This window comes from Octodon degus, unplaced genomic scaffold (assembly GCF_000260255.1).
Source record: "Octodon degus isolate 3935 unplaced genomic scaffold, OctDeg1.0 scaffold00035, whole genome shotgun sequence".
Lineage (NCBI taxonomy): Eukaryota > Metazoa > Chordata > Mammalia > Rodentia > Octodontidae > Octodon > Octodon degus.
Genome location: NW_004524611.1, coordinates 2,051,340 through 2,066,769, shown reverse-complemented (window position 1 = coordinate 2,066,769; position 15,430 = coordinate 2,051,340). Strand labels below are relative to the sequence as shown.

The 15,430-nt window shown below is 55.7% G+C and overlaps 1 protein-coding gene across 1 annotated transcript in view; it reads left to right on the top strand.

The window, feature by feature from the left end:
* Position 1: 1 nt before the first annotated feature.
* Positions 2-15,430, top strand: part of Vwc2 (von Willebrand factor C domain containing 2) — a 135,452-nt gene continuing 120,023 nt past the window's right edge. Inside the window, exon 1 of the mRNA XM_012514598.2 lies at positions 2-751. Within this exon, the coding sequence (XP_012370052.1) occupies positions 68-751 (684 nt within the window). The 5' untranslated portion in view covers positions 2-67. The remainder of the gene's footprint in view (positions 752-15,430) is intronic.

The window sequence follows — 15,430 nt, the reverse complement described above, 5'->3', positions numbered from 1 at the left end:
GCCCTCGCCCGCGCCGCCCGCCCGCTCGCCCGCCGGGACGCCGTAGGGGCTGCCCCGCGCCGAGGCGATGGCAGTGGGCGCGCTCTCCAGCTCCCTCCTGGTCACCTGCTGCCTGATGGTGGCTCTGTGCAGCCCGAGCATCCCGCTGGAGAAGCTGGCCCAGGCCCCCGAGCGGCCGGGCCAGGAGAAGCGCGAGCACGCGTCCCGGGACGGCCCGGGGCGGCTGAGCGAGCTGGGGCGCGCCGCGAGGGACGAGGGCGGCGGCGGCGCCCGGGACTGGAAGGGCAAGGGCGGCCGCGGGCTCGGCAGCGGCCGGGAGGCGTGGAGCAAGCAGAAGCAGGCCTGGGCTGCCCAAGGCGGGGGCGCCAAGGCCGGGGACTGGCAGGGGCGACCCCGCGGGGACACCCCACAGGGGGAGCCTCTGGCTGCCGCCGCCCAAGACGCGCTCAGCCCGGACCCGGCGCCCACGCCGGAGCTGCCTGAGGAGTACGCGTACCCAGACTACCGCGGGAAGGGCTGCGTGGACGAGAGCGGCTTTGTGTATGCGATCGGGGAGAAGTTCGCCCCCGGGCCCTCGGCCTGCCCGTGCCTGTGCACCGAGGAGGGGCCGCTGTGCGCGCAGCCCGAGTGCCCGCGGCTCCACCCGCGCTGCATCCACGTCGACACCAGCCAGTGCTGCCCGCAGTGCAAGGAGCGCAAGAACTACTGCGAGTTCCGGGGCCAGACCTACCAGACTTTGGAGGAGTTTGTGGTAAGAGACGGACGCCCCCCTCCCTGGGCCACTTGGAGGCTTCTAGGGCAGTGCCCCCTGTGTGTGGAGCAGAGATGCCTGGGCCCCTGGGGTGGGACTCGCGTGCTCCCGCCTCAGCAGGAAGGCAGTCCAGCCTGGAGAGCGCGCTGACCAGTGCCCGAGATGCCTCCCTGCGTTCGCTGCAAAAGGGTTTCCTTAGCGGGAGCCAGAGGGAGCCCTGCAGCCCTTACTGCCTGCACTTTCCAACGTGGGCTTATGGGTCCAGATTTAGAAGTGCTGTTGGCGAAATGCTCAGCCTGTTTTCAAACACAGGGTAATTTACCGTGCCACTTGGGGTGTATTCTTCAGCCAGTAGCTAATTAAGGGCGACCTTTCATAGCAAGAAGCCGGTTTCCTTCGAATCTGTATTCAGAGTACCATGTAAATGGCCTAAAAACTAAGAAGAGAAAGCAGTAGCTCCTTAGGTGCCCAGTTTTGGGGGATGGCAGAATCAAGAAGCCCAGTTTAGGGTTAAAAAGCGGTTTCATGTCAGAAGAGTAGCTGTCTAGTCATGGCCCCAGACATTTCCCTAATCCCCGTGTTGGGCTCAGCCACGGCTTTTCCGCATGCATTAGTTTAGTTCAACTCATGCTGTGCTAGAAGGCAGGTGACTGTCATCTCCACTTGAGGGAGAAGAGGAGTCTGAGGCTCCACCTAGAGCATTTACATCATCTGCCCAAAGCAGTGAGGCTGCTAGGAAGCAGACTCGCGTGTGCCTAGCCTTCTCCACAGCTCACCTTAACCCTTACACTCCTCCTGGGCCAAACGCCCAGCCACCAGGGATGCGATGCTGGGCACGCATGCGCTGGGCCCCGGGAAACCTGGGGCCTCCCGGAGAGGGCATTGGCAACTCTGCCTGGGCTGCTCTCCGGCGGCCTATTTGGACCTGGATTTTGATTTAGCCTGTCAGAGGGGTTTTTTCCTGCCTGCAGAGGGCGTCCTGAAACCTTCCACTCAGAGTGTAGCAACCAAGCTCTTTAGGAATCCCCCCTGAGATGGGAGGACCCCAGGACCCAGGATATGAAGGTCACATAAGTGGGGTTACAGGGATGTGAGCTGGATGTGCAGAAACTGTGTAGAACGTGTGAAGAACACCGGGATTTAGAGTCAGAAATATGCAATTCTATTCTGCTCTGATGCTATTCAGAGAGCACATGTTCCCTCTGGGTTTCTTTTCTTTCTTCCCCCAGAAGCGAGAGCCAGCTCTCCTTGGGGCTCACAGGCAGGGAACAGCTCTGGACATGCATTATTTTATGACAGTCTTTGCTTTAGCTCTCCAGAGAAAGACAACTTTGGGGAGAATTTCACATGAACCAGGCCTTAAATCACATCCAACATAAGCACCGGAGCTTGGATTCATAACGTTTGGCACCTGCACTGTTCAGTGGCCCAGAGGCCTTCCTAGGATGGTCCGATGGACCAAGCCGAGGAATTATTAGCACCTTGGTTTAGAAGCCCAAACAATTCTGGGAGTCACCTGCCACCTAGGGGATCCCAGGTAGAGGCAAGAATTCAGACTTCTGATCCTGCAACTCATTGCCAATGCTACAAGCCTTGCCACCGCTTTGCTGTGCGTCATCTGCTGCCCGACTCTTGTTCCCCTGTACATCAAGGTGTGTTTTCAAACCCTGGAGGAGAGATGATAGCAGTGATGATGTGATCGTAGTGTCCGATCTTCGCTAGCCAGTAAAGCTGGTGCAGAACGTTCTGCACATTTTCTGTCTCCGGGTGATGTTTCACCCGTAACTTTCATGCACATCTTTCTAATTCTTCATCATGTGCTTTTCTGTATAATACCTCAACTACAGAAAGCTTATGCTGCATTGGTGCTGTGTCGGTCCTTGCTGTTCGTGTCAGGTACAGACCTAGGCATTTCCCTGACTTCACGCAGCATCGTGCAAGCCCGGTGGTGTCTCCGTTTTGTTTCTGCAGCACACAAAAGTTGTGCCAACGTTGTGGCACCGTGGCACGGTGCGGAGCGGAAGGATGTGCATGAGTGTTGGGTCAGCTGTGCATGTGAAGGGTCTGTGGACTGGGGTGTCCACTGTGGAGCTACAGCCCCGGCCACTGCTACTGTGTCCTGCCTGGAAACTCTGAGCTTCAGACAGAGATACACTGTGGTTTGCAGTCTGTATAACACGAAGCAGATGGGAGATGAAAAAGAGAAACGTTTTCTGTCTGAGTGCATTGAGCTCCTCTGAGGAGGTCACCCAGGTGGAGACCGTGGGACAGGACTTAGGGCCATGCTTGGAATAGCACTGGCCTTAGTGCTGCTGCTGGTTGGCGGGGAAGGTGGGGTTGGGGCTCCTGGCCAAGGGACACTGGGCCTGCAGCAGAGGGCTGTGAGCTTCCCGAGGAGATGCTGCCATTGATGGAGGCTGCGCCACCTCCCGGGTGTCTGAGGAGAACTCCAGACAGCGCCCCTGTGCTGTGGCTGGGGGCACCCGGCTCCTGAGGAGGGCAGCTTCTCCACAGCCTCTTGTGCTTGCCTGTCTCGGACACATATTTTCTTGCCCCTTTCTCTGACACTTTTCTGCTTCCAAATCAGTCCTTCCTCTTCATTTTGGATATTTTGACCCCAGAAAATTCCTCTTCTGCTGGGCATGGTGGACCACGCCTATAAAACTAGGATTCTTGGAGGCTGAGGCAGAAAGATCACAAGTTTGAACCCAGCTGCGATAACTCAGTGACTCCCTGAGATACTGCCTCAAAACAAACAAACAGGACCAGGGACATAGCACAGCAGCATAAGCCTGCCTGGCAAGCCCAAGGTCCTCAATGTGATCCCCAGTTACTGCAAAAAAGAAAAGAAAAAAAGAAAAACAGCTATGCTTATTGTTCAGTGCCAAAACCCTGGATTCCATTCCTAGTACTGCCCAGGACAAAACTCTCTTGTTCCTTACAACTTATTTGATCTCTGCCACATTTTGTAGAAGATGTCACTGACTCAACAAAGTAGCTGGAAGAAGCTAGCAATAATACAAGAGTAATGCCCCATGCTTGGAGGGGTGGTTGTCATCTGATTTGCACATGCAGGTAGCACAAGGCACAGTACAAACTCCAAACTGTGCTGAGGACACATCATTAATTATTAAGAAGTACTTCCTAGAATTTCCCAGGCTGCCTCTCCGAGATCTTGTCCTCCAACCTACACTAGCGGACACCCAGCTTTGAACAAAGGATGTTTGTCTTTTATCTCTTGGAGCAACCATGACACTGGACCAAATCCTGGGTTGCTTAAACAGCAGGAATCTGTTGTCCCTCAGTGCTGGATCAAGGTATGGGCAGTCCCCTGTTTTCTGAGCCTCTGCCCTTGGCTCTAGGTGGTACTGTGCCTCTTCTTCATCCTCCTTTCTCTACTCAAATTCTTTCTTGTGCTTCTTTTCTCCCGGGGCTGCGGGGGACTGACACGCTTTGCATTTGCCAACAAGTACTCTCGCCGAGCTGCCCCCAGCCCCACATTGCCTGCTCTTAGGAAACACACCAGCCACAGCAGCTGAGGTGCACTCTCCTGACCTCATTTAACCCGAGTACCCTCTCTCGTGGTCTTGTCACCAGGCACTATCACACTCTGGGGTATTAAGAGTTAGGATTTGCTGGCCTGTGAACATGGGGAGAATGCAGCAGGCTCCGTAATGGATGATGTCAGTGACCAGAGTGGACCCTAAAGAAACTTGGTCAGGCATTGCGTGGGCCAAAGGCAGCACCATGGGGAAGGTGGATCTGAAGGTGTCTGAGAGGCCCAGGGTGAGCAGGGCTAAGCTCAGAGAGAGTCCGCCCTGCCTGACCGCTCTGCGGCCTAAGCATCCCAACCACAGGAACTCTTTAATCCCTTGCATAAGTGCAGATTACCCAAAGCAACAATGTTACAACGGAGTTCTCTGGAACAGTTTTAAAGCTACTCATGGCCAGGGAGATAGCTCAGTGGTCTAGGCGCTTGCCTGGCAAATGCAAGAATCTGGATTCAGTTCCTCACACTGCATGCCATGCTAGCTCTGAGCCAAGTTGGCCACCAAAACCAGGCATGGTGGTGCATGCCTGTAATCCCAGCACTGGGGTGGCTGAGACAGGAGGATCACTACAAGTCCAAGCTGTGTAGTAAGACCTTGTACTAAGTACATAAATAAATAAAAGATTAAAAAATATTTTTTTTTAAAAAGTATCTTCTCCTCAGGGGCCGGGGGCTAGATCCCCAGGCCTGCTGTGCCAGCACCCCCAGGTCACACTGAGATGGCAATTGAGACGGGGCGTGGTGGGGCGCACCTGTAATCCCAGCTCTTGGGAGGCTGTAAATAGGTGGATTGCTATGAGTCCCATCTAGTAGTGAGACCCTGAGCACCCTCTAGACGCTTCCCTAAAAAATACAAAATAAGAATAATAATAGTAATAATAAAATAAAAATATCTACTCCTGATGATTACCACTCAGTCCTGGAGCAAACCAAATTTGGAATCCATTAAGAGTAATAATTTTATTTGGATGGATGCGTTGTTGTTCTTGCCTTGGAAACTCTGGGCTCTTGTGGGGTTGGGAAGGCTGAAGGGAGAGTCTGAAACTCTGCCTCAGGCCTGTCTGGGGCCGCTCGGGTTTTGGTAGCTCTGGGAAAGGAGGCCATGCTCAGAAATGGAAAGTTGCCCTTGCCTTGCACTTGGTGGGGCCAGCACAAATCAGGGCCCGCACACCACGATCACGGCCGGTCAGAAGCCCTGATTGGCAATTGTGGAAGTCTTTGAAGAAAACCAGAAATGAGCATTAATCAGTGCTGCTGGCTAGGCTGTGGTGCGGAGCCCAGGATCGCGGCGCGAGAAGCAGCGGGAGAGGGCCCTGTGCCCGGGCCGATTGATCTGCCACCGCCGCGGTGCACCAGGCCCTCACCTGCAGGCAGCCTCAGACGCAGACGAGCCGCTAGCTGCCTTATGAGACCTCATTCCCAGGCTTTTATCAATGAAAACGATATTCTGACATGAAATCTGGAACCAAAACCTCCACCTAAATAGGCCTTTATGGCAGTTTTGAGTTCCAGCCAGGAACAAGGAGACACGATTAATCACACTATCTCAGTCCAACAGCACTTACATATTTTTTTGGCTGATGTTACTTAACCTGAAACAATGCTGTAATTTTCTGCCTTCACAGAACAAAATAAGTCTGTGTGGATGGGCTGCCTTTTCTGCAAGTCAGTCTGAGGCAGGAGCCGCTACTGCCTCAGACTTTTTTAAGTGAGACCTTGCTAAGTGGGGACGTCAGAGTTTCTACTGTTTGCTTGAAAGCCATTTGAACAGTAACATTTTTTTAAAAGTCTGTATGGCCTTTTTGGACTTCCCAGATGTGTCCCTAACTGAGGTTGGGGAGAAGACAGTAGGCAAAATGTTTATCTTCATGTTCTCCATGTGATGTCTAAGAATGATGGGATTAATGCAATCAAAAGCTGGGGAATGAAAACTTTTACAGTGGGCAGAAGAAAGGGATATTTATCCAGGTTTAATGCAGTGGTCAGAAAGAACCACTATTTAGCCTATATTTTTAGTATATTGGCTTTTTTCCCTCTCTGGTAATTTGTACAGCAAGCTGATAAATCGGTGGTATTTTCTTTAAGAGAGAACATGCGGGTTCTCAATAGTCAGCAAATGCCAACTGTACAGTTAGTCAGCGTAGCGCGAGGATCGCATCTGAGCCTGCTGGACTCCGAACGTCTTCTGCAGTGCTTGCCTGCCGTGTGCTGATGAGTAGCCACGTGTGGAGGCAGGGAGAATGGCGCTTTGGTGCAGGTACCCAGAGAGGGAGGCTTGGAGCTTCCAGCCTTCATCCGTGTCCAATAAAGGACGATGCATTTGACTCAGTGTGTGTGTAGGTGGGCTCATGTCCTATCGGAGTCTGAGACTAAAATATATGTCTATATTCTTGGATGGACAGAATACCAAATTGTGATGAGACTTAGACCTCTAAGTCCAGGTATTCTTTGCGGGTCAGGGCAAGCAGTCCAGTGGGCAGTGCCCAGGTCCTGGCCCTCGGCTCGCAGTGTCTACTGCATGGATCCCATGGTGCTAGCATCTCACGCTTGAAAGGTTCGTGTCACAGGCTTGGAGGGATCTGTGGCTTGTCTTTGCTCGTGGAAGCGAGTGAGTGTCTAGGTGGCAGGTGGCCACGCTGCGGACGTGAGCGTTGCTGTACTCAGGGAAGATGTCCGCTTCCAGCTGGCCACATGCCAGCCTTGTGGGTGTGCTCCCCAGCCCCTGGCTGGCCTGGTAGACCTGGACTTGGCCTTGCACTTAGATGTCTGTTGCCTTCCTTCAGTAGCACAGCCATGGTGTCCAGAAGAGACCGAGGTCCCCAGGTCCCTGCCCTCTCTGCCTGCGAGGAGCACCCTGCGGGCTTAGGAGAGGCCAGAGTGCCCTTGTGCTACTTCCTCATGCACCCTGGGGGTGGCGAGGGCACACAGAGCCACACTGGCTTTTGGCGGTAGAAAGCAGGAGCTGCCCTGCGTCTCTGTCACCACAGACGCAATCACCAAGGTGACTAAGAGCGAGTTGAAGTTCTGAGCAGATGGGAAAAAGCCTGATCCTCGCAAGCTCACGGGAGCTGCACAGCTCAGCTCGAGGGAGGGGGACACGTCTGGTGTGGCTAGAGGCGCTGGGAGGGCCTGCCCTGGGTGGCCTGTCACCAGGGCCAGCCTGAGGAGGCCGCGTTTTCCAGGAAGCGCTTCCCACGCACGGAGCCCCCCGATCTGGGAGGGGCGGGCAGGGAACTCACTCGTGCACTTATTTGGCCAAAATGCTTTGAATGCTACATGCCCGGCCCTATGCCAGATGCAGGCGAGGCAGGAAGCTAAAGCCCCTCTGGGAGGAGCTGGAGGTGGATGCCACACCCCGAAGGCCTTGGGGCCTGTGGTGGGAGCCGTTGGCTTCACCATTATTACTTAAAGTTGGTGCTTATGGGCCACTTGTCTTCATTTTTATCGTCTGGGGTTTTACATACGTTTTAGAGAGGCGGACAGGTCTGGGCCAGATGCTCTAGGGAAGCCAAGAGCCTGCCAGGCTGCCCTGGGCTTGGGTTTCCCACCCGAGGTGCCTGCCTGTGCCCACCCTTCCTGTGCCCCTCTGACCCGGCTGCGGGAATCCTGCTCTCTGGTCATCTGTGCAGAGGCTGAGACCCTGCCAGCTGGTCCTGCTCGGAGTCTATTTTTGTCTGTCGCTGGGGTGTGGCCAGGATGAGACTCTCAGCTCTGGAGAAGGATGCTGCCAGGTGTCTGCATGGCCCTGGGAGGTCTCCCTGAGGTGCTAGGCCCGGGAGAGCGCTGGGACTGAAAGCTAGAAGGCCCCTGGCCCTGCAGCCCAGCTCTGGTGGACCTGGGGAGATGGAAGATGGCCTGAACTCCATCTTCTACACGGTCTACAGAACCCTAGCTGTCAAGTGCACTGTGCTCTTGTGGGGCGCTTCCTGTGACTAACAAATGACCCGAGCCTGACGGCTTGTGGAGGGGAAGGATTGGCTTTGGCTCAGAGTCCGTGATGGAGGCCCCATTGAGCTGGGTCTGGATGCGGAGTCTCTTGATGGTACTAACAGGAACAAGGTACAGGGAAGGGACCTGGTGGCATAGCCCTTTCCAGACACAGCCTGTGCCTAAGGGCCTATCCGTAGGCCACCTCTGAAGGAGCGCTTCTCCCCTCAGCCGCAACACCTGGAGATCTGGCCTTCACCTTGGGCCCTTGGGGCCCTTGAGCATCCAGACCGCAAGCCAGGCATGGTGGTGCAGGGCTGTCATCCCACATTCTGGGAGGCTGAGACAGGAGGATCACAGGTGCAAACCCAGCCTGGGCTCCTTCGTGAGAGTCTGCCTCAAAATGAAAAATAAAAAGGGCTGGGGATGGAGCTGCGTGTGAAGGTCCTGGGCTCCATCCCTGCTACTGCAGACAGAAACAAGATAAAACATGAAATGATCAATAACAGTCTAGCAGAATCTTTTGAGAAGTACAGGCGAGACGGGAGGGAAGTGAAAGAACCTGACTCATGGAAGTGAAGTGGACACAGCAGACTCTGTCTCCGAGGGCCATCGGGGTTTCTCCTGGCCCTTGCAGCTGCACCCTGGATGTTTATGGTACAAGCTGGGTGCATGAGTGGGCCAAGGTCAGTCTGCAGAGGAGTCCTGGAGGTGGCCACCCCAGCACTTTGGAGGAAAGGGCCTGATTTACTTCCTCAGGGCAGAGCAGCTTCAGGCCCCTAGTCACACACCGTCTCCTGGGCGTGGGACCCCCCGCAAGCGTACCCACCCCATCTGAGCCATGCACGTGCAATTCTGTTTGGAGCAGCATCCTCCAGGGTCTGACCAGGCAGACACCCAGGGCAGTACTTCCAGTCGGGTTGGAGGAACTGTGACTCCTGCAGAGCCAGGAACTGCTGGGAGGCTCTGGCCAGAGCAGGTTGGTGGCAGTGGCTCGTGGTAGGAGGTGAGGGAGGGACAGCAACAGTGCTGGGGAGGGCAAAGTGTGGGGCACGGGCGTGAGGCTGGCACGGGGTCAGGGTGCTTCATGTGTATGGAGAGAGTAAGAAAGTCTATCACACACCCCACTGGGTCCTGGCTGCCACAGAGTTCGCAGCAGAACTCAGGAGCTAGCACCTGAGAAGCTCTTAGTAGGGAAACCCCATGACCCTAAGGAAGACTCACTGGAAGCATCTTTGCACCCAGACACATCGCAGTGAGGCTGTGCGGCACCCCGGGCAGAGGAAGGATGCTCAGGGTGGTCAGAGAGCAAAGCCGTCACCGCAGAACCGGGCAGTTGGCTGCCGCGTGCTCCGGGTCAACGGGAAGCGGCTCAGTGCACCCAGAGAACGTCTTTAAGGAGCATGAAAACCAAGTGTTCCTCTTGTTTATGGATGCAGCAGGACTGTCCTTCAGGAGGAATGCTGAACAGAGATTTTTTAAAAAATAACAAGCCATTGAAGTGTGCTGTGTGCACGCGCCCACTCCCCTGAGGAATCTGCTTATTGTGTACGTGCGCAGAAATAGCTAAATAGCCAAGCACAGTGATGTAGGACTGTAGCTCCAGGCACGTGGGAGGCTGAGGCAGGAGGATTGCTTGAGCTCAGAAGCTCCAGCACAGCCTGGAGAACATCTCAAGACTCATGTTTTAAAAGAATAATAGAGCTTCTGAGAATCCTCTACTGGGCAAACTTCACCCAGAACAAAGAATTCAGGATGGAAACTTATCTCAGAGGCCAAGTCCCCGCGCCCCAGAAGCATAGGAAACCTGGTAGATGTGTTCTAATCTGTGATCAGTGTCGTCCATGGATGCCGACCTCCCCGAAGTGTCCCAGTGGGCAGTGCCGTGCCGGGTCTGTGCCTGGCGGGGCCGGGATTTCCCCCTGGAGTTGGAGTGCAGAGCTCAAAGCCAAGGGGAGGACCGTTCAGTGAGACTTTTGCATGTTCTAGGGAACAGGGTGCCGGCTTCCAGCTGCAGCTTCAACCGTGTCCAGCGACAGGTCCTCAGCTGCCGGCCTGGACCACCGGCAGCCTCAGCTGCTGCCCCGCTGGCCTGGTCTGAAGCCGCAACAGGACCAGTCCTTCCCTGCTGGGTGCTTTTGAGTGCAGGGCAGTGCAGAAATAAACAGTTGTGTCTCTGTTTTTCTCATACCCAGCTTTAAAAACTGATTTCATTTTTGAATTTTACATTTGAATTCTGTGTTGTTCGTCAAAGCTATGTTGGTATTCTTATCGTTAAACTCCTTTACTTTGAAGCTTGTGGCTGTGCCTGCTCCCCTGCAGTCCTGAGGACTGAATCCAGGGCCTTTGCACTGAGCTTCACCCCCAGCCCTTTCTCCTTTTGCGGTTTAAGATGGGGCCTCACTGAGTCGCCATGGTGCCCAGTGTGGGCTCCAGCTTGACGTCGTCCTGCCTCAGCTTCTGGGAGCTGAGGTTGCAGGAGTCAGGAGCTGCGCTACCCCTCCTCCTGGTGTCCTTCCATGGTGCACGGTGATAAGGCCCTCCTCCAGCAGGGCAGCTGGAGCGTGGCAGGTGGCCCTGAGAGCGCAGGTGCCACACACCTACCTGTGCATGTGCTCTTCACGCCTGCAGGGACACCAGGAGGGTCAGAGGAAAAGAAGGAACTGTGGCCCTCTGGACCTGTGGTGCAGCAGGGACCCAAGGGACTCAGGGTGCCCTGAAGTTGCCACACGCCCAGAGTGCTGTGCCATGTACTCAGATCTCTAGGAGCCCAGGACACGACCCACCTTGCTTCCGGGTCGGGGCTCAGGACATCAGCATGACTGCATGCTCTGGTGTGGGCACCGCGGCAGACTCGTGTCCAGTGGCAGCCGCCCTGCGACATGAACCAGCACAGACCCTTGCGTGTCCGTCTGTGGACGTCCAGGTCTCGATCCCTGCAGTCGCTCCTGTGCTGTCCGCTCAATCCTGGGGACCCTGGGACAAGGCTGGAAAGCCATGGGGTCCCTGCTGGCCTTGCCTCCCTCAACACAGGGCCAGTGCCTGGTGGGGGATTAAAGGGCATAGGCTACTGCTGCTGTCCTGTGCCCCCGCCGCTGTCCCCAAGAGCCATGTTGGAGCCAAGTGTGGCAGGTGTGTGGCTCTAGGCACAAGCAGAAGGGCACCACCCTTTGGTCATCATCACCTCTCCAAGCTTAGGGCGACCACCGTCACTGTGCTCTGGGGTGCAGATGCGCACGGGGTAGCGTGGCCGTGGCCAGCTGTGCCCCTGCATGCATGTGCATATGTGTGGGATGCGTGTGGCTGGTTCATCGCTGTGTGCTCCCCTCCCCTCGTCTGCCTCAGTCCAGCGTTCCCAAGCTCAGCTGAGGACTTGTGTGTCCTCCTAGCTCCTCCCTGAAGGGGAGGGGCCTCCTGGTCCCACCCCAGCCACGCCCACCTTATAAGCGTTAGCCATGCTCCATTTTGGTCAGTGGTGAGTTATGACCAAATTCTTCTCTTCGTTTTCCTCAGGATGATGAAGCCCTCATCCTATTCTGTAATTGTAAAATCTTATGGCGATTTTAAGAAACAGCAGTGTTCAGCTTCTTTTAAAATTAATTAGTTATTTGTTTGGTGCAGGGTCTCACTACACACCAGCTCAGACTCTTAGTGATCTTCCTGTCTCAGCCTCCCCAGTGCTGGGATTACAGGCGTGCACCACCATGCCTGGTTTTTGTTGCCAGCACAGTGTGCCCAGGATTCCGAGACTGGCACAGCATGAGGTACTGGGAATCAAACCCAGGTCCTTGCTCTTGTCAAGCAAGGGTTCAGACTGTCAATCTATGTCCCTAGTCCCTTTTTTCCCCCAGTGTTCAGCTTTTAACCATGTTAGGGGCTCCTTTGTCCCCCAAACCCTTGTCCGAACCTGTCTGATAGCACCACTCTCTGTGAAGGCTTAGTTTAGGGTTCTGAGTGGGAAGGTCACGTATTCAAGGCTGGGCGTGCTGGTGCCAGGGAGGAGGGGGAGCCCACCCTCTCTTGGTCCCGCACCTTGTGGTGTCTGTACTCCTGTGTCCTGGGCACCCTGAGCCCCCAGCAGACGCAGGCTGCATGTGTCACCGAGGAGGTGGCATGGAAGGGGACGGGACCCTTGTCGGTGGTTCCCCCGGCCTGCTCTGAGGCTGGCAGGAGCCAGTGTGGCCACTGGGCATCACAGACAGGAAGGGGCGCTTCCTCTGGCTCCTAACCCTTTCAGCTTAAAAAAACAAACAAACAAACAAAAAAAAAAAAAAAAAAAAAAAAAACCCTTGCCTTGGAAATAAAAGGGCCCCAGTCCAATTTCCAGATCTGGGGAAAAAAAAAAAAAAAAACACCTCTTTACTTATGCATTAATGAATCCTGTCGTGAGGCTTGAACCCTGGGTCTTCGCTCTGAGCTACATTCCAGCACTTTATTTTTTATGCTGAGACAGGATCCCACTAAATCACTCAGCAGGCCAGGCAGGGCTCACACTTGCAGTCCTCCTGCCTCAGCCTCCAAGAATGCAGGGATGACCAGGTGAGCCACCATCCCTGGCTGCTGGGCCACCCACAAGTGCACCAGGCCGATTCTGCCTGCAGTTCCCCCTCGGGGAGCTCCACCTGCTGTGTGCGCTCCTGAGGGAGTCGACGGGGTGGGGGCGGCCTCAGGGCCTGCCCTGCTGCAGCACAGTGAGCTCGCTGGCCGTACCCTCAGAGAGCCTGCCGAGCCTGGTGGGACCCGGGGTTGTTTTCTCCTGTGCTCCCGAGCTGATGGCTGTGGACACAGCTCTTAATTAAGTCACTTTGTGTGCAGACCTGAGGGACACACTGAGAACGCAGTGGTCCTTTCCTCCCTGCCATGGACTTGCCGTCGCTGCTTGCGCAGGTTGTCACAGTGGCTGTGGGTCAGCTGCCGGTGCCCTCAGAGTCACTGCTTCGCATGGCGCCTCTGTGTGTGTGTGTGTGTGTGTGTGTGTGTGTGCGCGCCTGCACGCATGCCCTGTGTATGCATGCATGTAAGTGTGTGTGTTTCTGCTGCCCCTGGTGAGTGATGAAAGGATTGAGACAGCAGGGCTACATGCCAGTCCCCAGGCCTTAGGGACACTGGGACAGTGGCCTCAGTGTAACCACATAGCTGGGGTGCTCAGGAAGAAAGCTGGGGCAGGACCGAAAGAGCCAAGGTCTAGGGGATCATGGAGAAGCAGAGACCTGTATGTCTCCTTGCAGGTGGCACGTGAGGCAGCCGGAATGCAAGCCCCCGGGCTCGTGCACTTGCAGTCGGACTCCGATTTTTTTTAGTATTATGCACTGAACCTCATGTTTTGGCACAGAGCCGTTCCTCTAAGACAGTCCCCACCCATCCCTGTGTTGCCCAGGTTTGGGTTGAGCATGCAGTCCTCCTGCCTCAGCTTCCTGGACTGCTGAGGCTGCAGACCTGTAGCATCATACCCGGCTCTCACTGCTTATTATGAAGAGTCTGTCTTGGTGGCCAGGGCCAGGAGGGACCTGAGTCCTCCCCTGGAAGTATTGTGGCCATCACAGCACAGTTGGAAAGGCAGACGAGGGGGACCTGCGGCTCCATGTTGTCAGAGGCTGAGGCAGTGACGTCCTTATGCACCTGGAAGGGGCCTCCGTGACTTCAGTCTCAGGCCCTGCCGCACCCAGGTCTGATGGATGGAACAGCTACAAGGGACAATTCTGCCACCTGGTGACAAGGCAGAGGCAGTGTCCTCCAGGGCCAGGCAGAGAGGCGGCTTCTCAGTCCAGCCCCTGCCCCCCACCCCGGGTCTCCTTCCAGGCCCTGAGTTCACCCCACCCAGGTCTGAATGAACATGGAGCCCAGGTGAGGCAGACACACTGGAGCAAGTGCTTTGGTCTCCCAGTGCCCCCACCAGGAGTGGCTGAGAACACCATGCCTGTCTAGGTGGGCTCTTTGATGTGCTTGGGGAGCCTGGACTTGCATTCGGTGATTGCTGGATGACCAAGGCCGAGGCTTTGTCCCTCTCGGAAGGTCTCTCCTGGCTGCCCCTTTATTCATGCAGCTGAGCAGAGCTCTGCCAGGTCTCAGTCCTGCGAGTCTTGTGTTTGCCCAGGGGCACTGTCCCAGCCTGAGCTCGCTGGATGAAGACGGAGGACCCCTTACAGCCCCTGGCAGCGGGTGTTTGTTTTGTTGCCAGCAGTGGAGTGCAGAACTCCCCCACTGAGCTTCATCCTCAGCCCTTTGTTGCTTTGTTTTTGTGAGACGGCTTTGCCAAGTTGCCCAGGCTGGGCTTGAACTAGTGATCCTCCTACCTGACCTCTCAGTGTGCCGGGATGACAGGGGCACCCACCACGCCTACCTGGGGTTGGGGTCTTCTCTCTCTGCAGCCATCCTGGCACAATCCCCTCAGGAAACTGGCCCAGCACCCTTCTGTGGTCTGCAATGGAGGGCGCAGGCAACCTCTTAGGCTACTTGGCTTTGCCCATTCCTGGCAGGCCAGACTGTAGGTGAGGCTGGCTTCCTCCCAGGAGCCTCTGGGGCTCCAGAATCCACCTGTGCAGGGGAAAGGAGCACCAGCCCTACTTTCAAAGACCCCCTAACCTAGTGGAGTGTTCCTGACAGCTCCCTGCACCATCCAGGTGGGCTCAAGCAGGGCTCATGGCCTTTGACCTCTTGCCTTTGGCCTTGTGCTTTCTCCCTCCCTCAGACCCTGCTCTCCCACACCAAGATGGTGCCCTTTCCCCTGGACACTTTCTGTCACATCTCTTCTTTCCATTCTCAGGTGAGCCTCCAGGCCCGGATTCTAGATGGGTAAAGGTCCCACTCAAGAAGTCCTGGGAATGCCCACTTCCTCTGGAGGACCTTGTACTTGTGATTCTTGCAGATGGAATTGTAGCCCATTAGTGACTTGTTTTAGGTCAGGCCTGCTGTCCAGCCTAGGAAGGCCCAGACCCTCGCTCAGGCAGAGAAGGAGAGAAGGGAGGGTGGACCCAGACACCCCAGAGGGTGAGACAAGCACATACTAGGCCCTCAGCCCCTGTGAACCATCGCAGGCTCAGCCTACTGGGGGCTGAAAACTCCAAAGCGGTCGATAAAAACCGTTTATTTCCGCCACACAGACAACGTATTTGGTATTACACGTCATCTAGAGACTTCGCCCACCCGGGTGGCACGTGCGGGTTCTGTGTGGATGCCGGGCCGCTGATGCAGGGACTCGGGTG